This window comes from Pleuronectes platessa, chromosome 3 (genome assembly GCF_947347685.1).
Source record: "Pleuronectes platessa chromosome 3, fPlePla1.1, whole genome shotgun sequence".
In the NCBI taxonomy this organism is placed as follows: Eukaryota; Metazoa; Chordata; class Actinopteri; order Pleuronectiformes; family Pleuronectidae; genus Pleuronectes; species Pleuronectes platessa.
In genome coordinates, this window is record NC_070628.1 from 2,167,318 (window position 1) to 2,187,581 (window position 20,264).

General features: G+C 42.5%; 1 protein-coding gene across 1 annotated transcript in view; it reads left to right on the forward strand.

Annotated features, from left to right (window-relative positions):
* LOC128437504 (slit homolog 1 protein) overlaps positions 1-20,264 on the forward strand; it is a 90,526-nt gene that overhangs the window by 27,446 nt on the left and 42,816 nt on the right. The window contains exons 26-28 of the mRNA XM_053419689.1: positions 827-990; positions 2,253-2,377; positions 2,665-2,759. Of these exons, the coding sequence (XP_053275664.1) occupies positions 827-990; positions 2,253-2,377; positions 2,665-2,759 (384 nt within the window). The remainder of the gene's footprint in view (positions 1-826; positions 991-2,252; positions 2,378-2,664; positions 2,760-20,264) is intronic.

Genomic DNA, 20,264 nt, shown 5'->3' on the forward strand with positions numbered 1-20,264 from the left:
CTGTCTGTTTCCTCTCTCCTCGTCCCTCTGTATATTTCCTCTCTCCTCGTCCCTCTGTATGTTTCCTCTTTCCTCGTCCCTCTGTCTGTTTCCTCTCTCCCTGTCCCTCTGTCTGTTTCCTCTCTCCTCGTCCCTCTGTATATTTCCTCTCTCCTCGTCCCTCTGTCTGTTTCCTCTTTCCTCGTCCCTCTGTCTGTTTCCTCTCTCCTCGTCCCTCTGTCTGTTTCCTCTCTCCTCGTCCCTCTGTCTGTTTCCTCTCTCCTCGTCCCTCTCTATGTTTCCTCTCTCCTCGTCCCTCTGTCTGTTTCCTCTCTCCTCGTCCCTCTGTCTGTTTCCTCTCTCCTCGTTCCTCTGTCTGTTTCCTCTCTCCTTGTTCCTCTGTTTGTTTCCTCTCTCCTTGTCCCTCTGTCTGTTTCCTCTCTCCTCGTCCCTCTGTCTGTTTCCTCTCTCCTCTTTCCTCTGTAACCTTCCTCTGTCCTCATCCCTCTGTCTGTTTCCTCTCTCCTCGTCCCTCTGTCTGTTTCCTCTCTCTTCATCCCTCTGTTTCCTATCTCCTAGTCCCTCTGTATGTTTCCTCTCTCCTCGTCCCTCTATCTGTTTCCTCTCTCCTCGTCCCTCTGTCAGTTTCCTCTCTCTTCATCCCTCTGTTTCCTCTCTCCTCGTCCCTCTGTCTGTTTCCTCTCTCCTCTTTCCTCTGAAACCTTCCTCTCTCCTCGTCCCTCTGTCTGTTTCTCTCTCCTATTTCCTCTGAAACCTTCCTCTCTCTTCATCCCTCTGTTTCCTCCTCTCCCTCCGTCACTGAGCTGACTCTTCGTATTGTCTCCAGAGCGATCGGAGCCAACCCTCTGTACTGTGACTGCCGGCTGCTCTGGCTCTCGGACTGGGTGAAGAGCGGCTACAAGGAGCCGGGTATCGCCCGCTGTGCCGGCCCCGGGGACATGGAGGGCAAGCTGCTGCTCACCACGCCCGCCGACAAGTTCCAGTGTCTGGGTGAGTCCGGGGAAAAGCTGAAGAGGTTCCAGCGGCTTGAGGTCAGAATGTGTTTGACCTGCATTTGTCGTCTTTAATCCTGAACCTTCTTTTAAAATAAAACTTCCCAGACTTTCAAAATTACTATTAAAACTATTTTAAATAAAAAGTTTTTCTTGTCTGATCACAGACTGTAAATAAAGATGGACGACATGACGACTCCCAAAAAGTGAACCCCGCCTCCTCCATGTTAGGATATAGGACGTGGAACAAATAAAAATTCAAAGTAGACGTTAAATAAATGTTTGTCAAAGATGGTTTCTGATCAGTTTGGTTTTAATTAGTTTAATTAGTGAAACCTCATGATTGACAGCTGAGACTGACCCGTGATTGGCTGAGCATGTTAATTGACAAGTCGTCTATCAGTGAGACTTAAACTCTCCTGTCAGAGTTTGAAATCATCTCATATAATCATGTTCTCACTTCCTGTCCATTGTTTGTTTGCTGGCTTGTCATCAGCATCACATAAAAATAAGAAAGAACTCGAGAGATGATCTGAACAAAGGATCAGATCCGGGAACATTATGAAATAAGATAATAATTTATGGATCTTGATCGACAGGCTTTCCTCAGCTGCTCTACGATAACAAATAGAGCAACAAACAGTAACTGGCGTGAAGCTGAGATCATGTGGATTCAATGAAGAATCAACAGTTTGAATGCAACTTTAATATTAATATAATAAAGATGCTACTGGACCTTTGAGCTCTTTGTGACGCTCCAGTTTTCCATGAGAACATAGTTCATATCTAAATGTTCCTGTTTCTCCTCTTCTCCCTCTGAGGGCGTGTCACTAAGAAATTAATCTAAACTCTCAGTTATGGAGCTAAATCAGTCTGGCTTCAATCTGCTTTCAGATCATTGTGACACTGAAGCGTGTGATGACACAGAGCACCATCTTTTATTCAGTGTTTTGAATTTTTCTGCCGAGGGAATTTCAGATTTCATATTTAACTCGGGAGTAAAAAGCTTAATTAATCCACAGTGGATTTAAGATGTGAAAATAAATTATTATTTTAACAGCTCATAACAACAAAGATGGAGGATTTAAAGTTGTGTTAAAACTGGTGAAAACCACAGAGGGTAACAGCTCCAGGTTTAAAGATCTGATCGCCTCATGGTGAGACATCTCCTCTCAAGAGACCTGGGGACGCTTCACTGTGAAGTTTCCATTAGTGACTTTTTAATAAACTGTGTGTGTGTGTGTCTGTGTGTGTGATCAGGTCCCGTGGAGGCGTCTGTTCAGGCCAAGTGCAGCCCGTGTGTGTCGTCCCCCTGCCAGAACCAGGGCGTCTGCCAAGTGCAACACACACAACCGTACACCTGCACCTGCAAGGCTGGATTCACGGTATGCAACTGTGTGTGTGTGTGTGTTTGTGCATGTGTGTGTCTGTGTGTGTGTTGCGTGATGAAGAGAGGCTTGCGTGATCTAGTTAGTTAGTCTGTGTGTTTTTGTCGGCACCTTGTGTCGTCTAATCAAAAAGTTTCCCCCTGCAGAAGCATAATAATCCATTTACACCCCAGAACGGAAAGTTTAAAAACCTCTGATCCAGTGTGTGTGTGTGTGTCTGTGGGTGTGTGTGTGTGTGTGTGTGTGTGTGTGTGTGTGTGTGTGTGTGTGTGTGTGTGTTTCAGGGTGAACACTGTGAGACACCGGTGGATGCTTGTGTCAGTAATCCCTGCACTAACGGAGGAACCTGCCTGAGCGACGAGCAGACCAGAGGCTTCAGGTAACGACCGGGTTCCGCCGCCTCACGTCTCAGACAGGAAACAGGCTGTTCATCATGCATATGGGTCCATGTAATATTGTTCTGCTGTCACATACAGCACATATAAGATTATTATATTAGTGCGTTTTAGTGTTTGAGCGACTTTCAGCGGAATGAAATGGGAGATTTCGACAATAAAGTTGTAATATTACGAGAATAAATACATTTGAGGCTACTTGTCATGTGAGAGAAAATCCGAGGATCCTTCTGTCGTCTGCATTGAAACGAGTTATGTTTAGTTATAGTTTAGTGTAAGTTTCACACACAATAAAAATATTATAAATCTCATTACGATAGTTTTAGATTCACCAGATGGTGACTATTTATCTTAAAATACTCGTTCAGTGTAATATAGATATATATTATATGTGTGTAATTATGTTTTAAATAGTGACTGTAAATTTGAATAATTTACAGACTTAACAGAATTCAAATTAAAAGTTCAAGTAGTTATTTTGCAAGAATAAAGTCGTGAATTGCGGCTACGTGTTGGAAGGAGAAAATCTGAAGATCCGTCCGTCTCCTGTGTTAAGATCATCAGCTGCAGCTTCTTGTTCAGTTTTATTAGGGCCCGAGCACCGAATGGTGAGAGGCCCTATTGAATCTGTAAGGATTTTTATTATTATTAGGGCCCGAGCACCGAATGGTGAGAGGCCCTATTGAAATTGTAGGCATTATTCTTATTATTATTATTAGGGCCCGAGCACCGAATGGTGAGAGGCCCTATTGAATCTGTAAGGATTTTTATTATTATTATTATTATTATTATTATTATTATTATTTCCCTTTGGGGGGCTTTTTCAGGGTCTAGACATGCTCAAAAAGTTATGAAACTTTGCAGGAAATTCAAGGTCTGCGGATATTTTAGTATTCTGGAGTAATTGGAATTGGGCGTGGCAAAATGGCTCTACAGCGCCCCCTGGAACCAGCCCCTAGGTTTCCACATAACGGATTTTCATCAAAATCTGGATATAGGTGTATCGTGACCAGTCATGAAAAAAAGTCTCATGGAGCATTATGAAAAACGCAACAGGAAGTCCGCCATTTTGCTTTTAGTGGCCATTTTGGCAATATCCCACATTTTTACTTTTACGTACTTGTCCCAGGGCTTTCATCAGATCAACTTCAAATTCAGATGAGTGTCATCACAACAAGATGGAGATAAAAAATGATTGAGGGATTTTTTTTTTATCACACCGTGTGACCGTGGCATGGCGTTAAAAATTGGTTACACGCCATCAAAACACGGGCATCTGTATCTCGGACATACATGTTCCAATCAAGTCCAAACTAGACATGTAAGACAATAGTCCCCGCCTGATGACATCTATGCATAAATGATGACTTAAAACCGCAGCGCCCCCTGGTGGCAACAGGAAATGTCTTGTTTTTTGCTTGTCTTACACTTGGATGAATTTCTCCTCATCCACTGACCTCAACCATGTCAAACTGTATCAAATGGGTCCCAAGACATTGACAATGAAGACATAAGATTACCGTGACTTTTCGTCAAACGCCATATGAATGGCGTGGCATTAAAGTTCATCAACTCGCCGTGAAACACGAAATTGCTGTAACTTCAGTGTTCATGATTCTATCTCTCTCAAACTACATGTGTGTAACAACAGCCCCCCCCTGAAGATATTCATATGGTTTTAAGAAATGGGCGTGGCAAAAAAACTGACCAGCGCCCCCTATAGGGCAACCCCGGCACTACGATGGCCGACATTTATACAAATCTATCGGGACATGTGTCGTTTCATAACAAACAAAAAAATATCTTGGATAGGTATGCTTGACCAAACAGGGAGGCCGCCATTTTGGATTAAGTGGCCATTTTTTTTCCATATTCCACATTTTTACTTGATGCACTTGTCCCAGGGCTTTCATCAGATTAACTTCAAATTAAGATCAGTGCCATCACAACAAGATGGAGATAAAAAGTGATTAAGAGATTGACCTTTCGTCACACCGTGTGACCGTGGCGTGGCGTCTTGAGTTTGATTAAACGCCATCAAAACACGAGGTTCTGTATCTCGGACATACATTGTCCAATCGAGTCCAAACTAGACATGTAAGACAAGGGTGCCATCCTGATGACATCTACACAGAAATTATGACTTGAAATTACAGCGCCCCCTGGTGGCTACAGGAAGTGACATGTTTTATACTTTGATGAACTGCTCCTGGCTGATTTACAATATACAGCTCAAATCAGATCAAACAAGTCATTAGATCATGGTCAGAATTGTGACGTTTCCTCAAACCGTGTAAACATTGATGTGCGGCGAAGGATTTTCCTTCGCCAAAGGACACGATGTTATCATAACTCCACTGTGCATTGTCCTATCACTACAAAACTTCTGTCACATGATAAGAGTACAAGCCTGAACAGCTCTATGTGTCAATATTTCCTCAGTGTCATAGCGCCACCTACTGATTATCCATGAAACAGGAAGTACTTTGTTAATCCACACTGCCTTATCCAACCGGCTCCAAACTTCTGACCTATGATCACAATCCTGATCTGAACAGCTCCATATATAAACATTAGTTCAGGGTCATAGCGCCACCTACTGATCAGTGTGAAAATTACATTGTGGTAAAATTTTCCAATTGACACGAAACTGCTCACGCTACATCAGAGCGGCTACTTGAACAGATCTATAAGTCTGTGTGTAATAATAGTGATGGCGCCACCTACTGGCAAACCTACTGCCGCAGAGCGCAAAACGCATGCAACGTGGAGAAGTGCATGCTCGATCGATGATGTGCGCTTAGTCATCGATCGCTCTCTCCACCGACCGCAACAGGCTTCAACGTGCGGGTGCTCGGGCCCGCAAGTGCTACAACGTAGCCCTAGTTCTTATTATTCTCCGAACAATGAATTGGCTTTTTGAGGGCTTCAACGTGCTCAAAAAGTTTTTAAACTTTCCAGTAAATTAGAGAGTGGTGAAAATTTACGTAATCTGGAGTATTTGGAAATGGGCGTGGCAAAACGGCTCAACAGCGCCCCCTGGAACCAGCCCTTAGGTTTCCACATAAGCGATTTTCACCAAAATCTAGACACTGGTGTAACGTGAATAATCATAGAAAAAAGTCTCTTGGAGCATTATGAAAAACGCAACAGGAAGCCCGCCATTTTGGATTTAGTGGCCATTTTGGCCAAATTCCACATTTTTAGTTTAATGTACTTGTCGTAGAGCTTTCATCAGATCAACTTAAAAATTAGACGCGTGTCATCACAACAAGATTGAGAAAAAAAATGATCAACGGAATTTTTTTCCGTCACTTCGTGTGACCGTGGCGTGTCGTCAAAGTTTGGTTCCACGCCATCAAAACACGGGCATCTGTATCTCGAACATACATGGTCCAATCAAGTCCAAACTAGACATGTAAGAGAAGAGTCCCGGCCTGATGACATCTACACAGAAATAATGACTTAAAATCACAGCGCCCCCTGGTGGCACCAGGAAATGTCTTGTTTTTTGCTTGTCTTACACTTGGATGTATTCCTCCTCATCCACTGACCTCAACCATGTCAAACTGTACCAAATGGGTCTCAAGACATTGATAATGAAGGCATAAGATAACTGTGCCTTTTCGTCCAACGCCATATTAATGGCGTGGCATCAAAGTTCATCAACTCGCCGCGAAACACGAAATTGCTCTAACTTCAGTGTTCATGGTTCTATCTCACTCAAACTACATGTGTGCAACAACATCCCCCCCCTGAAGATTTTCATATGGTTTTAAGGAATGGGCGTGTCAAAATAACTGACTAGCGCCCCCTAACGGGCAGCCCCGGCACTAAGATTGGCCGACATGTACAAAAATCGATTTGGGCATGTGTCTTTTCATAACAAACAAATAAGTCTCTTGGATAGTTAACTAGACTAAACAGGAAGCCCACCATTTTGGATTTAGTGGCCATTTTAGCCCTATTCCACATTTTTACTTTGATTTACTTGTCGTAGAGCTTTCATCAGATCAACTTCAAATTCAGATGAGTGTCATCACAACAAGATTGAGATAAAGACTGATTAAGGGATTTTTTTCCCTTCACACCGTGTGACCGTGGCGTGGCATTAAAGTTTGGTTACACGCCATCAAAACACGAGCATCTGTATCTCGAACATACATGGTCCAATCAAGTCCAAACTAGACATGTAAGACAAGAGTTTCGGCCTGATGACATCTACACAGAAATTATGACTTGAAATCACAGCGCCCCCTGGTGGCAACATGAATTGACATGTTTTATTCTTTGATGAACTGCTCCTGGCTCCTTTAAGATATACAGCTCAAATGAGCTCAGTCAAGTCATTGAATCAAGGTCAGAATTGTGACATTTCCTCAAACCATTTAAACATTGAGGTGCGGCGAAGGATCATCCTTCGCCAAAGGACACGATGTTTTCATAAGTCCACTGTGCATTGTCCTATCACTACCAAACTTCTGTCACATGATAAGAGTACAAGCCTGAACAGCTCTATGTGTCAATATTTCCTCAGTGTCATAGCGCCACCTACTGATTCGCCAGGAAACAGGAAGTACTTTGTTAATCCACTCTGCATTATCCAACCGGCTCCAAACTACTGACCTATGATCACAATACTATTCTGAACAGCTCCACATATAAATATTAGTTCAGGGTCATAGCGCCACCTACTGATCAGTGTGAAAATTAAGTTGTGTTAACATTGTCCACTTGACACAAAATTGCTCACGCTACATCAGAGCGCCTACATGAACAGATATATATTTAGGGCCCGAGCACCGAATGGTGAGAGGCCCTATTGAATCTGTAAGGATTTTTATTATTATTAGGGCCCGAGCACCGAAATCGGTGGGAGGCCCTATTGAAATTGAAATGATTATTATTATTATTATTATTATTATTTTTCTTAGCTTAAATGAATTGGCTTTTTGAGGGCTTTAATGTGCTCAAAAAGTTGTAGGAGTTTGCAGTAAATTCGAAGGCGGCGAAAATTTACGTATTCTGGAGTATTTTGAAAAGGGCGTGGCAAAATGGCTCAAGAGCGCCACCTACGGAAAAGCCCCTCATTTAGCATTCACCGATCTTCAAAAAAAACAAAGACTATTGTGTATCATGACTAGATGCACAAAAAAGTCCATCAGTGCATTATGAATAACGCAACAGGAAGCCCGCCAGTTTGACTTTAGTGGCCATTTTGGTCATATTCCATATTTTTTCTTTGATGTACTTGTCGTACAGCTTTCATCAGATCAACTTCAAATTTAGACGATCGTCATCACAACAAATTGGAGATCTAAAGTTATTGAAGGATTACGTTTTAGCAAAACCGTCTGACCGTGGTGTGGCGTTAAAGTTTGATGAAACGCCATCAAAACACAAGCTTCCATATTTCAGACATAGTTTGTCCAATTGAGTCCAAACTAGACACATACGACAAGAGTCGCGACCAGAAGACATCACTGCAGAAATTGTGACTTACAATCACAGCGCCCCCTGGTGGCAACAGGAAATGTCTTGTTTTTAAGACGTGTTATGTTTTTATGTACTACTCGGAGAGCTTTCATCAGATCAACTTAAAAATTAGATGAGACTCTACAAAACAAGATGAAGATCTAAAGTTATCAAAATTTAAACTTTTCATCAATCCGTGTGACCGTGGTGAGGCTTAAAATCTTGATGTGCAAAATGAAAAGACCTGTTTTCATTTCAACCATGTATGTGTTTCATGGTCTTATACTGACCTCTAGTGGCTTTATATTGCCGGCACAACCTACTTGTACCGCAATATTAAGTCACTAGAGGGCAGTGTAGGATCATGGTTTGACCAAGGCACAAATTGTGTCACCTAAGGCAGGGGTAGGCAACCTTTACTATTTCCTCCACTCTTCCCCCAATTTAAAGCTGTCTGTTGCCGCACAACATATTTGATAACACAGGTTATAAAGTTATATATATATATATATATATATATAGTCATGCAATATATATAAAAACTATAGTTTGTTGCATTTATTAAATAATAGAACGACAATAAAGACAACTGTTGACATTTAACTGCTATTTTTACCTGTTACAAAATAGGAAAACACCAAACTCTAACCATGGCGTGGAGTCAAAGTCTGATCACACGCCATCAAAACACGAGTGTCTGTATCTTGGACATATTTGGTCCAATCAACTCCAAACTAGACATGTAAGACAAGGGTCGCGACCTGATGACATCTACAAAGACATCATGACTTAAAATCCTAGCGCCACCTGCTGGCTACAGGAAGTGAAGCGTTTATTGTTGCTGCAGAGCTTAAAACGCACGCAAGGCAGAGACATGCGCTTGGTCATCGATCGTTCTCTCTTCCCCGACCGCAACAGACTTGAAATTGCCTGTGCTTGACCACTCTTCCCCCAATTTAAAGCTGTCTGGTGCCGCACAACATTATTGATAACACAGGTTATAAAGTTATATATATATATATAAAAACTATAGTTTGTTGCATTTATTAAATAATAGAACGACAATAAAGACAACTGTTGACATTTAACTGCTATTTTTACCTGTTACAAAATAGGAAAACACCAAACTCTGACCATGGCGTGGAGTCAAAGTCTGATCACACGCCATCAAAACACGAGTGTCTGTATCTTGGACATATTTGGTCCAATCAACTCCAAACTAGACATGTAAGACAAGGGTCGCGACCTGATGACATCTACACAGACATCATGACTTAAAATCCTAGCGCCACTGGCTACAGGAAGTGAAGCGTTCATTGTTGCTGCAGAGCTTAAAACGCACGCAAGGCAGAGACATGCGCTTGGTCATCGATCGTTCTCTCTCCCCCGACCGCAACAGACTTGAAATTGCCTGTGCTCGACCACTCTTCCCCCAATTTAAAGCTGTCTGGTGCCGCACAACATATTTGATAACACAGGTTATAAAGTTATATATATATATATAGACATACAATATATATAAAAACTATAGTTTGTTGCATTTATTAAATAATAGAACGACAATAAAGACAACTGTTGACATTTAACTGCTATTTTTACCTGTTACAAAATAGGAAAACACTAAACTCTTACCATGGCGTGGAGTCAAAGTCTGATCACACGCCATCAAAACACGAGCGTCTGTATCTTGGACATATTTGGTCCAATCAACTCCAAACTAGACATGTAAGACAAGAGTCGCGACCTGATGACATCTACAAAGACACCATGACTTAAAATCCTAGCGCCACCTGCTGGCTACAGGAAGTGAAGCGTTTATTCTTGCTGCAGAGCTTAAAACGCAAGCAAGGCAGAGACGTGCGCTTGGTCATCGATCGCTCTCTCTTCCCCGACCGCAACAGACTTGAAATTGCCTGTGCTCGGGCCCGTTAGTGCTACAACGTAGCCCTAGTTATTATTAGGGCCCGAGCACCGAATGGTGAGAGGCCCTATTGAATCTGTAAGGATTTTTATTATTAGGGCCCGAGCACCGAATGGTGAGAGGCCCTATTGAATCTGTAAGGATTTTTATTATTATTAGGGCCCGAGCACCGAATGGTGAGAGGCCCTATTGAATCTGTAAGGATTTTTATTATTATTATTATTATTATTATTATTATTATTATTTCCCTTTGGGGGGCTTTTTCAGGGTCTAGACATGCTCAAAAAGTTATGAAACTTTGCAGGAAATTCAAGGTCTGCGGATATTTTAGTATTCTGGAGTAATTGGAATTGGGCGTGGCAAAATGGCTCTACAGCGCCCCCTGGAACCAGCCCCTAGGTTTCCATATAACGGATTTTCATCAAAATCTGGATATAGGTGTATTGTGACCAGTCATGAAAAAAAGTCTCATGGAGCATTATGAAAAACGCAACAGGAAGTCCGCCATTTTGCTTTTAGTGGCCATTTTGGCAATATCCCACATTTTTACTTTTACGTACTTGTCCCAGGGCTTTCATCAGATCAACTTCAAATTCAGATGAGTGTCATCACAACAAGATGGAGATAAAAAATGATTGAGGGATTTTTTTTTTATCACACCGTGTGACCGTGGCATGGCGTTAAAAATTGGTTACACGCCATCAAAACACGGGCATCTGTATCTCGGACATACATGTTCCAATCAAGTCCAAACTAGACATGTAAGACAATAGTCCCCGCCTGATGACATCTATGCATAAATGATGACTTAAAACCGCAGCGCCCCCTGGTGGCAACAGGAAATGTCTTGTTTTTTGCTTGTCTTACACTTGGATGAATTTCTCCTCATCCACTGACCTCAACCATGTCAAACTGTATCAAATGGGTCCCAAGACATTGACAATGAAGACATAAGATTACCGTGACTTTTCGTCAAACGCCATATGAATGGCGTGGCATTAAAGTTCATCAACTCGCCGTGAAACACGAAATTGCTGTAACTTCAGTGTTCATGATTCTATCTCTCTCAAACTACATGTGTGTAACAACAGCCCCCCCCTGAAGATATTCATATGGTTTTAAGAAATGGGCGTGGCAAAAAAACTGACCAGCGCCCCCTATAGGGCAACCCCGGCACTACGATGGCCGACATTTATACAAATCTATCGGGACATGTGTCGTTTCATAACAAACAAAAAAATATCTTGGATAGGTATGCTTGACCAAACAGGGAGGCCGCCATTTTGGATTAAGTGGCCATTTTTTTTCCATATTCCACATTTTTACTTGATGCACTTGTCCCAGGGCTTTCATCAGATTAACTTCAAATTAAGATCAGTGCCATCACAACAAGATGGAGATAAAAAGTGATTAAGAGATTGACCTTTCGTCACACCGTGTGACCGTGGCGTGGCGTCTTGAGTTTGATTAAACGCCATCAAAACACGAGGTTCTGTATCTCGGACATACATTGTCCAATCGAGTCCAAACTAGACATGTAAGACAAGGGTGCCATCCTGATGACATCTACACAGAAATTATGACTTGAAATTACAGCGCCCCCTGGTGGCAACATGAAGTGACATGTTTTATACTTTGATGAACTGCTCCTGGCTGATTTACAATATACAGCTCAAATCAGATCAGTCAAGTCATTAGATCATGGTCAGAATTGTGACGTTTCCTCAAACCGTGTAAACGTTGAGGTGGGGCGAAGGATCATCCTTCGCCAAAGGACACGATGTTTTCATAAGTCCACTGTGCATTGTCTTATCACTACCAAACTTCTGTCACATGATAAGAGTACAAGCCTGAACAGCTCTATGTGTCAATATTTCCTCAGTGTCATAGCGCCACCTACTGATTCGCCAGGAAACAGGAAGTACTTTGTTAATCCACTCTGCATTATCCAACCGGCTCCAAACTACTGACCTATGATCACAATACTATTCTGAACAGCTCCACATATAAATATTAGTTCAGGGTCATAGCGCCACCTACTGATCAGTGTGAAAATTAAGTTGTGTTAACATTGTCCAATTGACACAAAATTGCTCACGCTACATCAGAGCGCCTACATGAACAGATATATATGTCTGTGCGTAATAATAGTGATGGCGCCACCTACTGGCAAACCTACTGCCGCAGAGCGCAAAACGCATTTAACGTGGAGAAGTGCATGCTCGATCGATGATGTGCGCTTGGTCATCGATCGCTCTCTCCACCGACCGCAACAGGCTTCAACGTGCGGGTGCTCGGGCCCGCAAGTGCTACAACGTAGCCCTAGTTATTATTATTATTATTATTTCCCTTTGGGGGGCTTTTTCAGGGTCTAGACATGCTCAAAAAGTTATGAAACTTTGCAGGAAATTCAAGGTCTGCGGATATTTTAGTATTCTGGAGTAATTGGAATTGGGCGTGGCAAAATGGCTCTACAGCGCCCCCTGGAACCAGCCCCTAGGTTTCCACATAACGGATTTTCATCAAAATCTGGATATAGGTGTATCGTGACCAGTCATGAAAAAAAGTCTCATGGAGCATTATGAAAAACGCAACAGGAAGTCCGCCATTTTGCTTTTAGTGGCCATTTTGGCAATATCCGGCATTTTTACTTTTACGTACTTGTCCCAGGGCTTTCATCAGATCAACTTCAAATTCAGATGAGTGTCATCACAACAAGATGGAGATAAAAAATGATTGAGGGATTTTTTTTTTATCACACCGTGTGACCGTGGCATGGCGTTAAAAATTGGTTACACGCCATCAAAACACGGGCATCTGTATCTCGGACATACATGTTCCAATCAAGTCCAAACTAGACATGTAAGACAATAGTCCCCGCCTGATGACATCTATGCATAAATGATGACTTAAAACCGCAGCGCCCCCTGGTGGCAACAGGAAATGTCTTGTTTTTTGCTTGTCTTACACTTGGATGAATTTCTCCTCATCCAGTGACCTCAACCATGTCAAACTGTATCAAATGGGTCCCAAGACATTGACAATGAAGACATAAGATTACCGTGACTTTTCGTCAAACGCCATATGAATGGCGTGGCATTAAAGTTCATCAACTCGCCGTGAAACACGAAATTGCTGTAACTTCAGTGTTCATGATTCTATCTCTCTCAAACTACATGTGTGTAACAACAGCCCCCCCCTGAAGATATTCATATGGTTTTAAGAAATGGGCGTGGCAAAAAAACTGACCAGCGCCCCCTATAGGGCAACCCCAGCACTACGATGGCCGACATTTATACAAATCTATCGGGACATGTGTCGTTTCATAACAAACAAAAAAATATCTTGGATAGGTATGCTTGACCAAACAGGGAGGCCGCCATTTTGGATTAAGTGGCCATTTTTTTTCCATATTCCACATTTTTACTTGATGCACTTGTCCCAGGGCTTTCATCAGATTAACTTCAAATTAAGATCAGTGCCATCACAACAAGATGGAGATAAAAAGTGATTAAGAGATTGACCTTTCGTCACACCGTGTGACCGTGGCGTGGCGTCTTGAGTTTGATTAAACGCCATCAAAACACGAGGTTCTGTATCTCGGACATACATTGTCCAATCGAGTCCAAACTAGACATGTAAGACAAGGGTGCCATCCTGATGACATCTACACAGAAATTATGACTTGAAATTACAGCGCCCCCTGGTGGCTACAGGAAGTGACATGTTTTATACTTTGATGAACTGCTCCTGGCTGCTTTAAGATATACAGCTCAAATGAGATCAGTCAAGTCATTGAATCAAGGTCAGAATTGTGACATTTCCTCAAACCATGTAAACATTGATGTTTGGCGAAGGATCATCCTTCGCCAAAGGACACGATGTTTTCATAAGTCCACTGTGCATTGTCCTATCACTACCAAACTTCTGTCACATGATAAGAGTACAAGCCTGAACAGCTCTATGTGTCAATATTTCCTCAGTGTCATAGCGCCACCTACTGATTCGCCAGGAAACAGGAAGTACTTTGTTAATCTACTCTGCATTATCCAACCGGCTCCAAACTACTGACCTATGATCACAATACTGATCTTAACAGCTCCACATATAAATATTAGTTCAGGGTCAGAGCGCCACCTACTGATCAGTGTGAAAATTAAGTTGTGTTAACATTGTCCGATTGACACAAAATTGCTCACGCTGTATCAGAGCGCCTACATGAACAGATATATATGTCTGTGCGTAATAATAGTGATGGCGCCACCTACTGGCAAACCTACTGCCGCAGAGCGCATTTAACGTGGAGAAGTGCATGCTCGATCGATGATGTGCGCTTGGTCATCGATCGCTCTCTCCACCGACCGCAACAGGCTTCAACGTGCGGGTGCTCGGGCCCGCAAGTGCTACAACGTAGCCCTAGTTATTAGGGCCCGAGCACCGAAAGGTGAGAGGCCCTATTGAAATTGTAAGGATTTTTATTATTATTATTATTTCCCTTCGGGGGGCTTTTTCAGGGTCTAGACATGCTCAAAAAGTTGTGAAACTTTGCAGGAAATTCAAGGTCTGCGGACAATTTAGTATTCTGGAGTAATTTGAATTGGGCGTGGCAAAATGGCTCAACAGCGCCCCCTGGAACCAGCCCCTAGGTTTCCACATAACGGATTTTCATCAAAATCTGGATATAGGTGTATCGTGACCAGTTATGAAAAAAAGTCTCATGGAGCATTATGAAAAACGCAACAGGAAGTCCGCCATTTTGCTTTTAGTGGCCATTTTGGCAATATCCCACATTTTTACTTTTACGTACTTGTCCCAGGGCTTTCATCAGATCAACTTCAAATTCAGATGAGTGTCATCACAACAAGATGGAGATAAAAAATGATTGAGGGATTTTTTTTTTATCACACCGTGTGACCGTGGCATGGCGTTAAAAATTGGTTACACGCCATCAAAACACGGGCATCTGTATCTCGGACATACATGTTCCAATCAAGTCCAAACTAGACATGTAAGACAATAGTCCCCGCCTGATGACATCTATGCATAAATGATGACTTAAAACCGCAGCGCCCCCTGGTGGCAACAGGAAATGTCTTGTTTTTTGCTTGTCTTACACTTGGATGAATTTCTCCTCATCCACTGACCTCAACCATGTCAAACTGTATCAAATGGGTCCCAAGACATTGACAATGAAGACATAAGATTACCGTGACTTTTCGTCAAACGCCATATGAATGGCGTGGCATTAAAGTTCATCAACTCGCCGTGAAACACGAAATTGCTGTAACTTCAGTGTTCATGATTCTATCTCTCTCAAACTACATGTGTGTAACAACAGCCCCCCCCTGAAGATATTCATATGGTTTTAAGAAATGGGCGTGGCAAAAAAACTGACCAGCGCCCCCTATAGGGCAACCCCGGCACTACGATGGCCGACATTTATACAAATCTATCGGGACATGTGTCGTTTCATAACAAACAAAAAAATATCTTGGATAGGTATGCTTGACCAAACAGGGAGGCCGCCATTTTGGATTAAGTGGCCATTTTTTTTCCATATTCCACATTTTTACTTGATGCACTTGTCCCAGGCCTTTCATCAGATTAACTTCAAATTAAGATCAGTGCCATCACAACAAGATGGAGATAAAAAGTGATTAAGAGATTGACCTGTCGTCACACCGTGTGACCGTGGCGTGGCGTCTTGAGTTTGATTAAACGCCATCAAAACACGAGGTTCTGTATCTCGGACATACATTGTCCAATCGAGTCCAAACTAGACATGTAAGACAAGGGTGCCATCCTGATGACATCTACACAGAAATTATGACTTGAAATTACAGCGCCCCCTGGTGGCTACAGGAAGTGACATGTTTTATACTTTGATGAACTGCTCCTGGCTGCTTTACGATATACAGCTCAAATGAGCTCAGTCAAGTCATTGAATCAAGGTCAGAATTGTGACATTTCCTCAAACCATTTAAACATTGAGGTGCGGCGAAGGATCATCCTTCGCCAAAGGACACGATGTTTTCATAAGTCCACTGTGCATTGTCCTATCACTACCAAACTTCTGTCACATGATAAGAGTACAAGCCTGAACAGCTCTATGTGTCAATATTTCCTCAGTGTCATAGCGCCACCTACTGATTATCCATGAAACAGGAAGTACTTTGTTAATCCACACTGCCTTATCCAACCGGCTCCAAACTTCTGACCTATGATCACAATCATGATCTGAACAGCTCCATATATAAACATTAGTTCAGGGTCATAGCGCCACCTACTGATCAGTGTGAAAATTACATTGTGGTAAAATTTTCCAATTGACACGAAACTGCTCACGCTACATCAGAGCGGCTACTTGAACAGATCTATAAGTCTGTGTGTAATAATAGTGATGGCGCCACCTACTGGCAAACCTACTGCCGCAGAGCGCAAAACGCATGCAACGTTGAGAAGTGCATGCTCGATCGATGATGTGCGCTTATTCATCGATCGCTCTCTCCACCGACCGCAACAGGCTTCAACGTGCGGGTGCTCGGGCCCGCAAGTGCTACAACGTAGCCCTAGTTAGGGCCCGAGCACCGAATGGTGAGAGGCCCTATTGAATCTGTAAGGATTTTTATTATTATTATTATTATTATTATTATTATTATTATTATTATTATTATTATTTCCCTTTGGGGGGCTTTTTCAGGGTCTAGACATGCTCAAAAAGTTATGAAACTTTGCAGGAAATTCAAGGTCTGCGGATATTTTAGTATTCTGGAGTAATTGGAATTGGGCGTGGCAAAATGGCTCTACAGCGCCCCCTGGAACCAGCCCCTAGGTTTCCACATAACGGATTTTCATCAAAATCTGGATATAGGTGTATCGTGACCAGTCATGAAAAAAAGTCTCATGGAGCATTATGAAAAACGCAACAGGAAGTCCGCCATTTTGCTTTTAGTGGCCATTTTGGCAATATCCCACATTTTTACTTTTACGTACTTGTCCCAGGGCTTTCATCAGATCAACTTCAAATTCAGATGAGTGTCATCACAACAAGATGGAGATAAAAAATGATTGAGGGATTTTTTTTTTATCACACCGTGTGACCGTGGCATGGCGTTAAAAATTGGTTACACGCCATCAAAACACGGGCATCTGTATCTCGGACATACATGTTCCAATCAAGTCCAAACTAGACATGTAAGACAATAGTCCCCGCCTGATGACATCTATGCATAAATGATGACTTAAAACCGCAGCGCCCCCTGGTGGCAACAGGAAATGTCTTGTTTTTTGCTTGTCTTACACTTGGATGAATTTCTCCTCATCCACTGACCTCAACCATGTCAAACTGTATCAAATGGGTCCCAAGACATTGACAATGAAGACATAAGATTACCGTGACTTTTCGTCAAACGCCATATGAATGGCGTGGCATTAAAGTTCATCAACTCGCCGTGAAACACGAAATTGCTGTAACTTCAGTGTTCATGATTCTATCTCTCTCAAACTACATGTGTGTAACAACAGCCCCCCCCTGAAGATATTCATATGGTTTTAAGAAATGGGCGTGGCAAAAAAACTGACCAGCGCCCCCTATAGGGCAACCCCGGCACTACGATGGCCGACATTTATACAAATCTATCGGGACATGTGTCGTTTCATAACAAACAAAAAAATATCTTGGATAGGTATGCTTGACCAAACAGGGAGGCCGCCATTTTGGATTAAGTGGCCATTTTTTTTCCATATTCCACATTTTTACTTGATGCACTTGTCCCAGGGCTTTCATCAGATTTACTTCAAATTAAGATCAGTGCCATCACAACAAGATGGAGATAAAAAGTGATTAAGAGATTGACCTTTCGTCACACCGTGTGACCGTGGCGTGGCGTCTTGAGTTTGATTAAACGCCATCAAAACACGAGGTTCTGTATCTCGGACATACATTGTCCAATCGAGTCCAAACTAGACATGTAAGACAAGGGTGCCATCCTGATGACATCTACACAGAAATTATGACTTGAAATTACAGCGCCCCCTGGTGGCTACAGGAAGTGACATGTTTTATACTTTGATGAACTGCTCCTGGCTGATTTACAATATACAGCTCAAATCAGATCAGTCAAGTCATTAGATCATGGTCAGAATTGTGACGTTTCCTCAAACCGTGTAAACATTGATGTGCGGCGAAGGATTTTCCTTCGCCAAAGGACACGATGTTATCATAACTCCACTGTGCATTGTCCTATCACTACAAAACTTCTGTCACATGGTCAGAGTCCAAGCCTGAACGCTCTATGTGTCAATATTTCCTCAGTGTCATAGCGCCACCTACTGATTCGCCAGGAAACAGGAAGTACTTTGTTAATCCACTCTGCATTATCCAACCGGCTCCAAACTACTGACCTATGATCACAAAACTGATCTGAACAGCTCCACATATAAATATTAGTTCAGGGTCATAGCGCCACCTACTGATCAGTGTGAAAATTAAGTTGTGTTAACATTGTCCGATTGACACAAAATTGCTCACGCTACATCAGAGCGCCTACATGAACAGATATATATGTCTGTGCGTAATAATAGTGATGGCGCCACCTACTGGCAAACCTACTGCCGCAGAGCGCAAAACGCATGCAACGTGGAGAAGTGCATGCTCGATCGATGATGTGCGCTTGGTCATCGATCGCTCTCTCCACCGACCGCAACAGGCTTCAACGTGCGGGTGCTCGGGCCCGCAAGTGCTACAACGTAGCCCTAGTTAGGGCCCGAGCACCGAATGGTGAGAGGCCCTATTGAATCTGTAAGGATTTTTATTATTATTATTTCCCTTTCGGGGGCTTTTTCAGGGTCTAAACATGCTCAAAAAGTTGTGAAACTTTGCAGGAAATTCAAGGTCTGCGGACAATTTAGTATTCTGGAGTAATTTGAATTGGGCGTGGCAAAATGGCTCAACAGCGCCCCCTGGAACCAGCCCCTAGGTTTCCACATAAGCGATTTTCCCCAAAATCTAGACACTGGTGTAACGTGACTAATCATAGAAAAAAGTCTATTGGAGCATTATGAAAAATGCAACAGGAAGCCCGCCATTTTGGATTTAGTGGCCATTTTGGCCAAATTCCACATTTTTACTTTAATGTACTTGTCGTAGAGCTTTCATCAGATCAACTTAAAAATTAGACGGGTGTCATCACAACAAGATTGAGAAAAAAAATGATCAACGGAATTTTTTTCCGTCACTTCGTGTGACCGTGGCGTGAAGTCAAAATTTGGTTCCACGCCATCAAAACACGTGCATCTGTATCTCGAACATACATGGTCCAATCAAGTCCAAACTAGACATGTAAGACAAGAGTCCCGGCCTGATGACATCTACACAGAAATAATGACTTAAAATCACAGCGCCCCCTGGTGGCACCAGGAAATGTCTTGTTTTTTGCTTGTCTTACACTTGGATGTATTCCTCCTCATCCACTGACCTCAACCATGTCAAACTGTACCAAATGGGTCTCAAGACATTGATAATGAAGGCATAAGATAACTGTGACTTTTCGTCAAATGCCATATTAATAGCGTGGCATCAAAGTTCATCACCTCGCCGTGAAACACGAAATTGCTTTAACTTCAGTGTTCATGGTTCTATCTCACTCAAACTACATGTGTGCAACAACATCCCCCCCCTGAAGATTTTCATATGGTTTTAAGGAATGGGCGTGGCAAAATAACTGACTAGCGCCCCCTAACGGGCAGCCCGGCACTACGCTTGGCCGACATGTACAAAAATCGATTTGGGCATGTGTCTTTTCATAACAAACAAATAAGTCTCTTGGATAGATATGCTAGACTAAACAGGAAGTCCGCCATTTTGGATTTAGTGGCCATTTTGGCCCTATTCAACATTTTTACTTTGATTTACTTGTCGTAGAGCTTTCATCAGATCAACTTCTAATTCATATCAGTGCCATCACAACAAGATGGAGATAAAAAGTGATTAAGAGATTGACCTTTCGTCACACCGTGTGACCGTGGCGTGGCGTCTTGAGTTTGATTAAACGCCATCAAAACACGAGGTTCTGTATCTCGGACATACATTGTC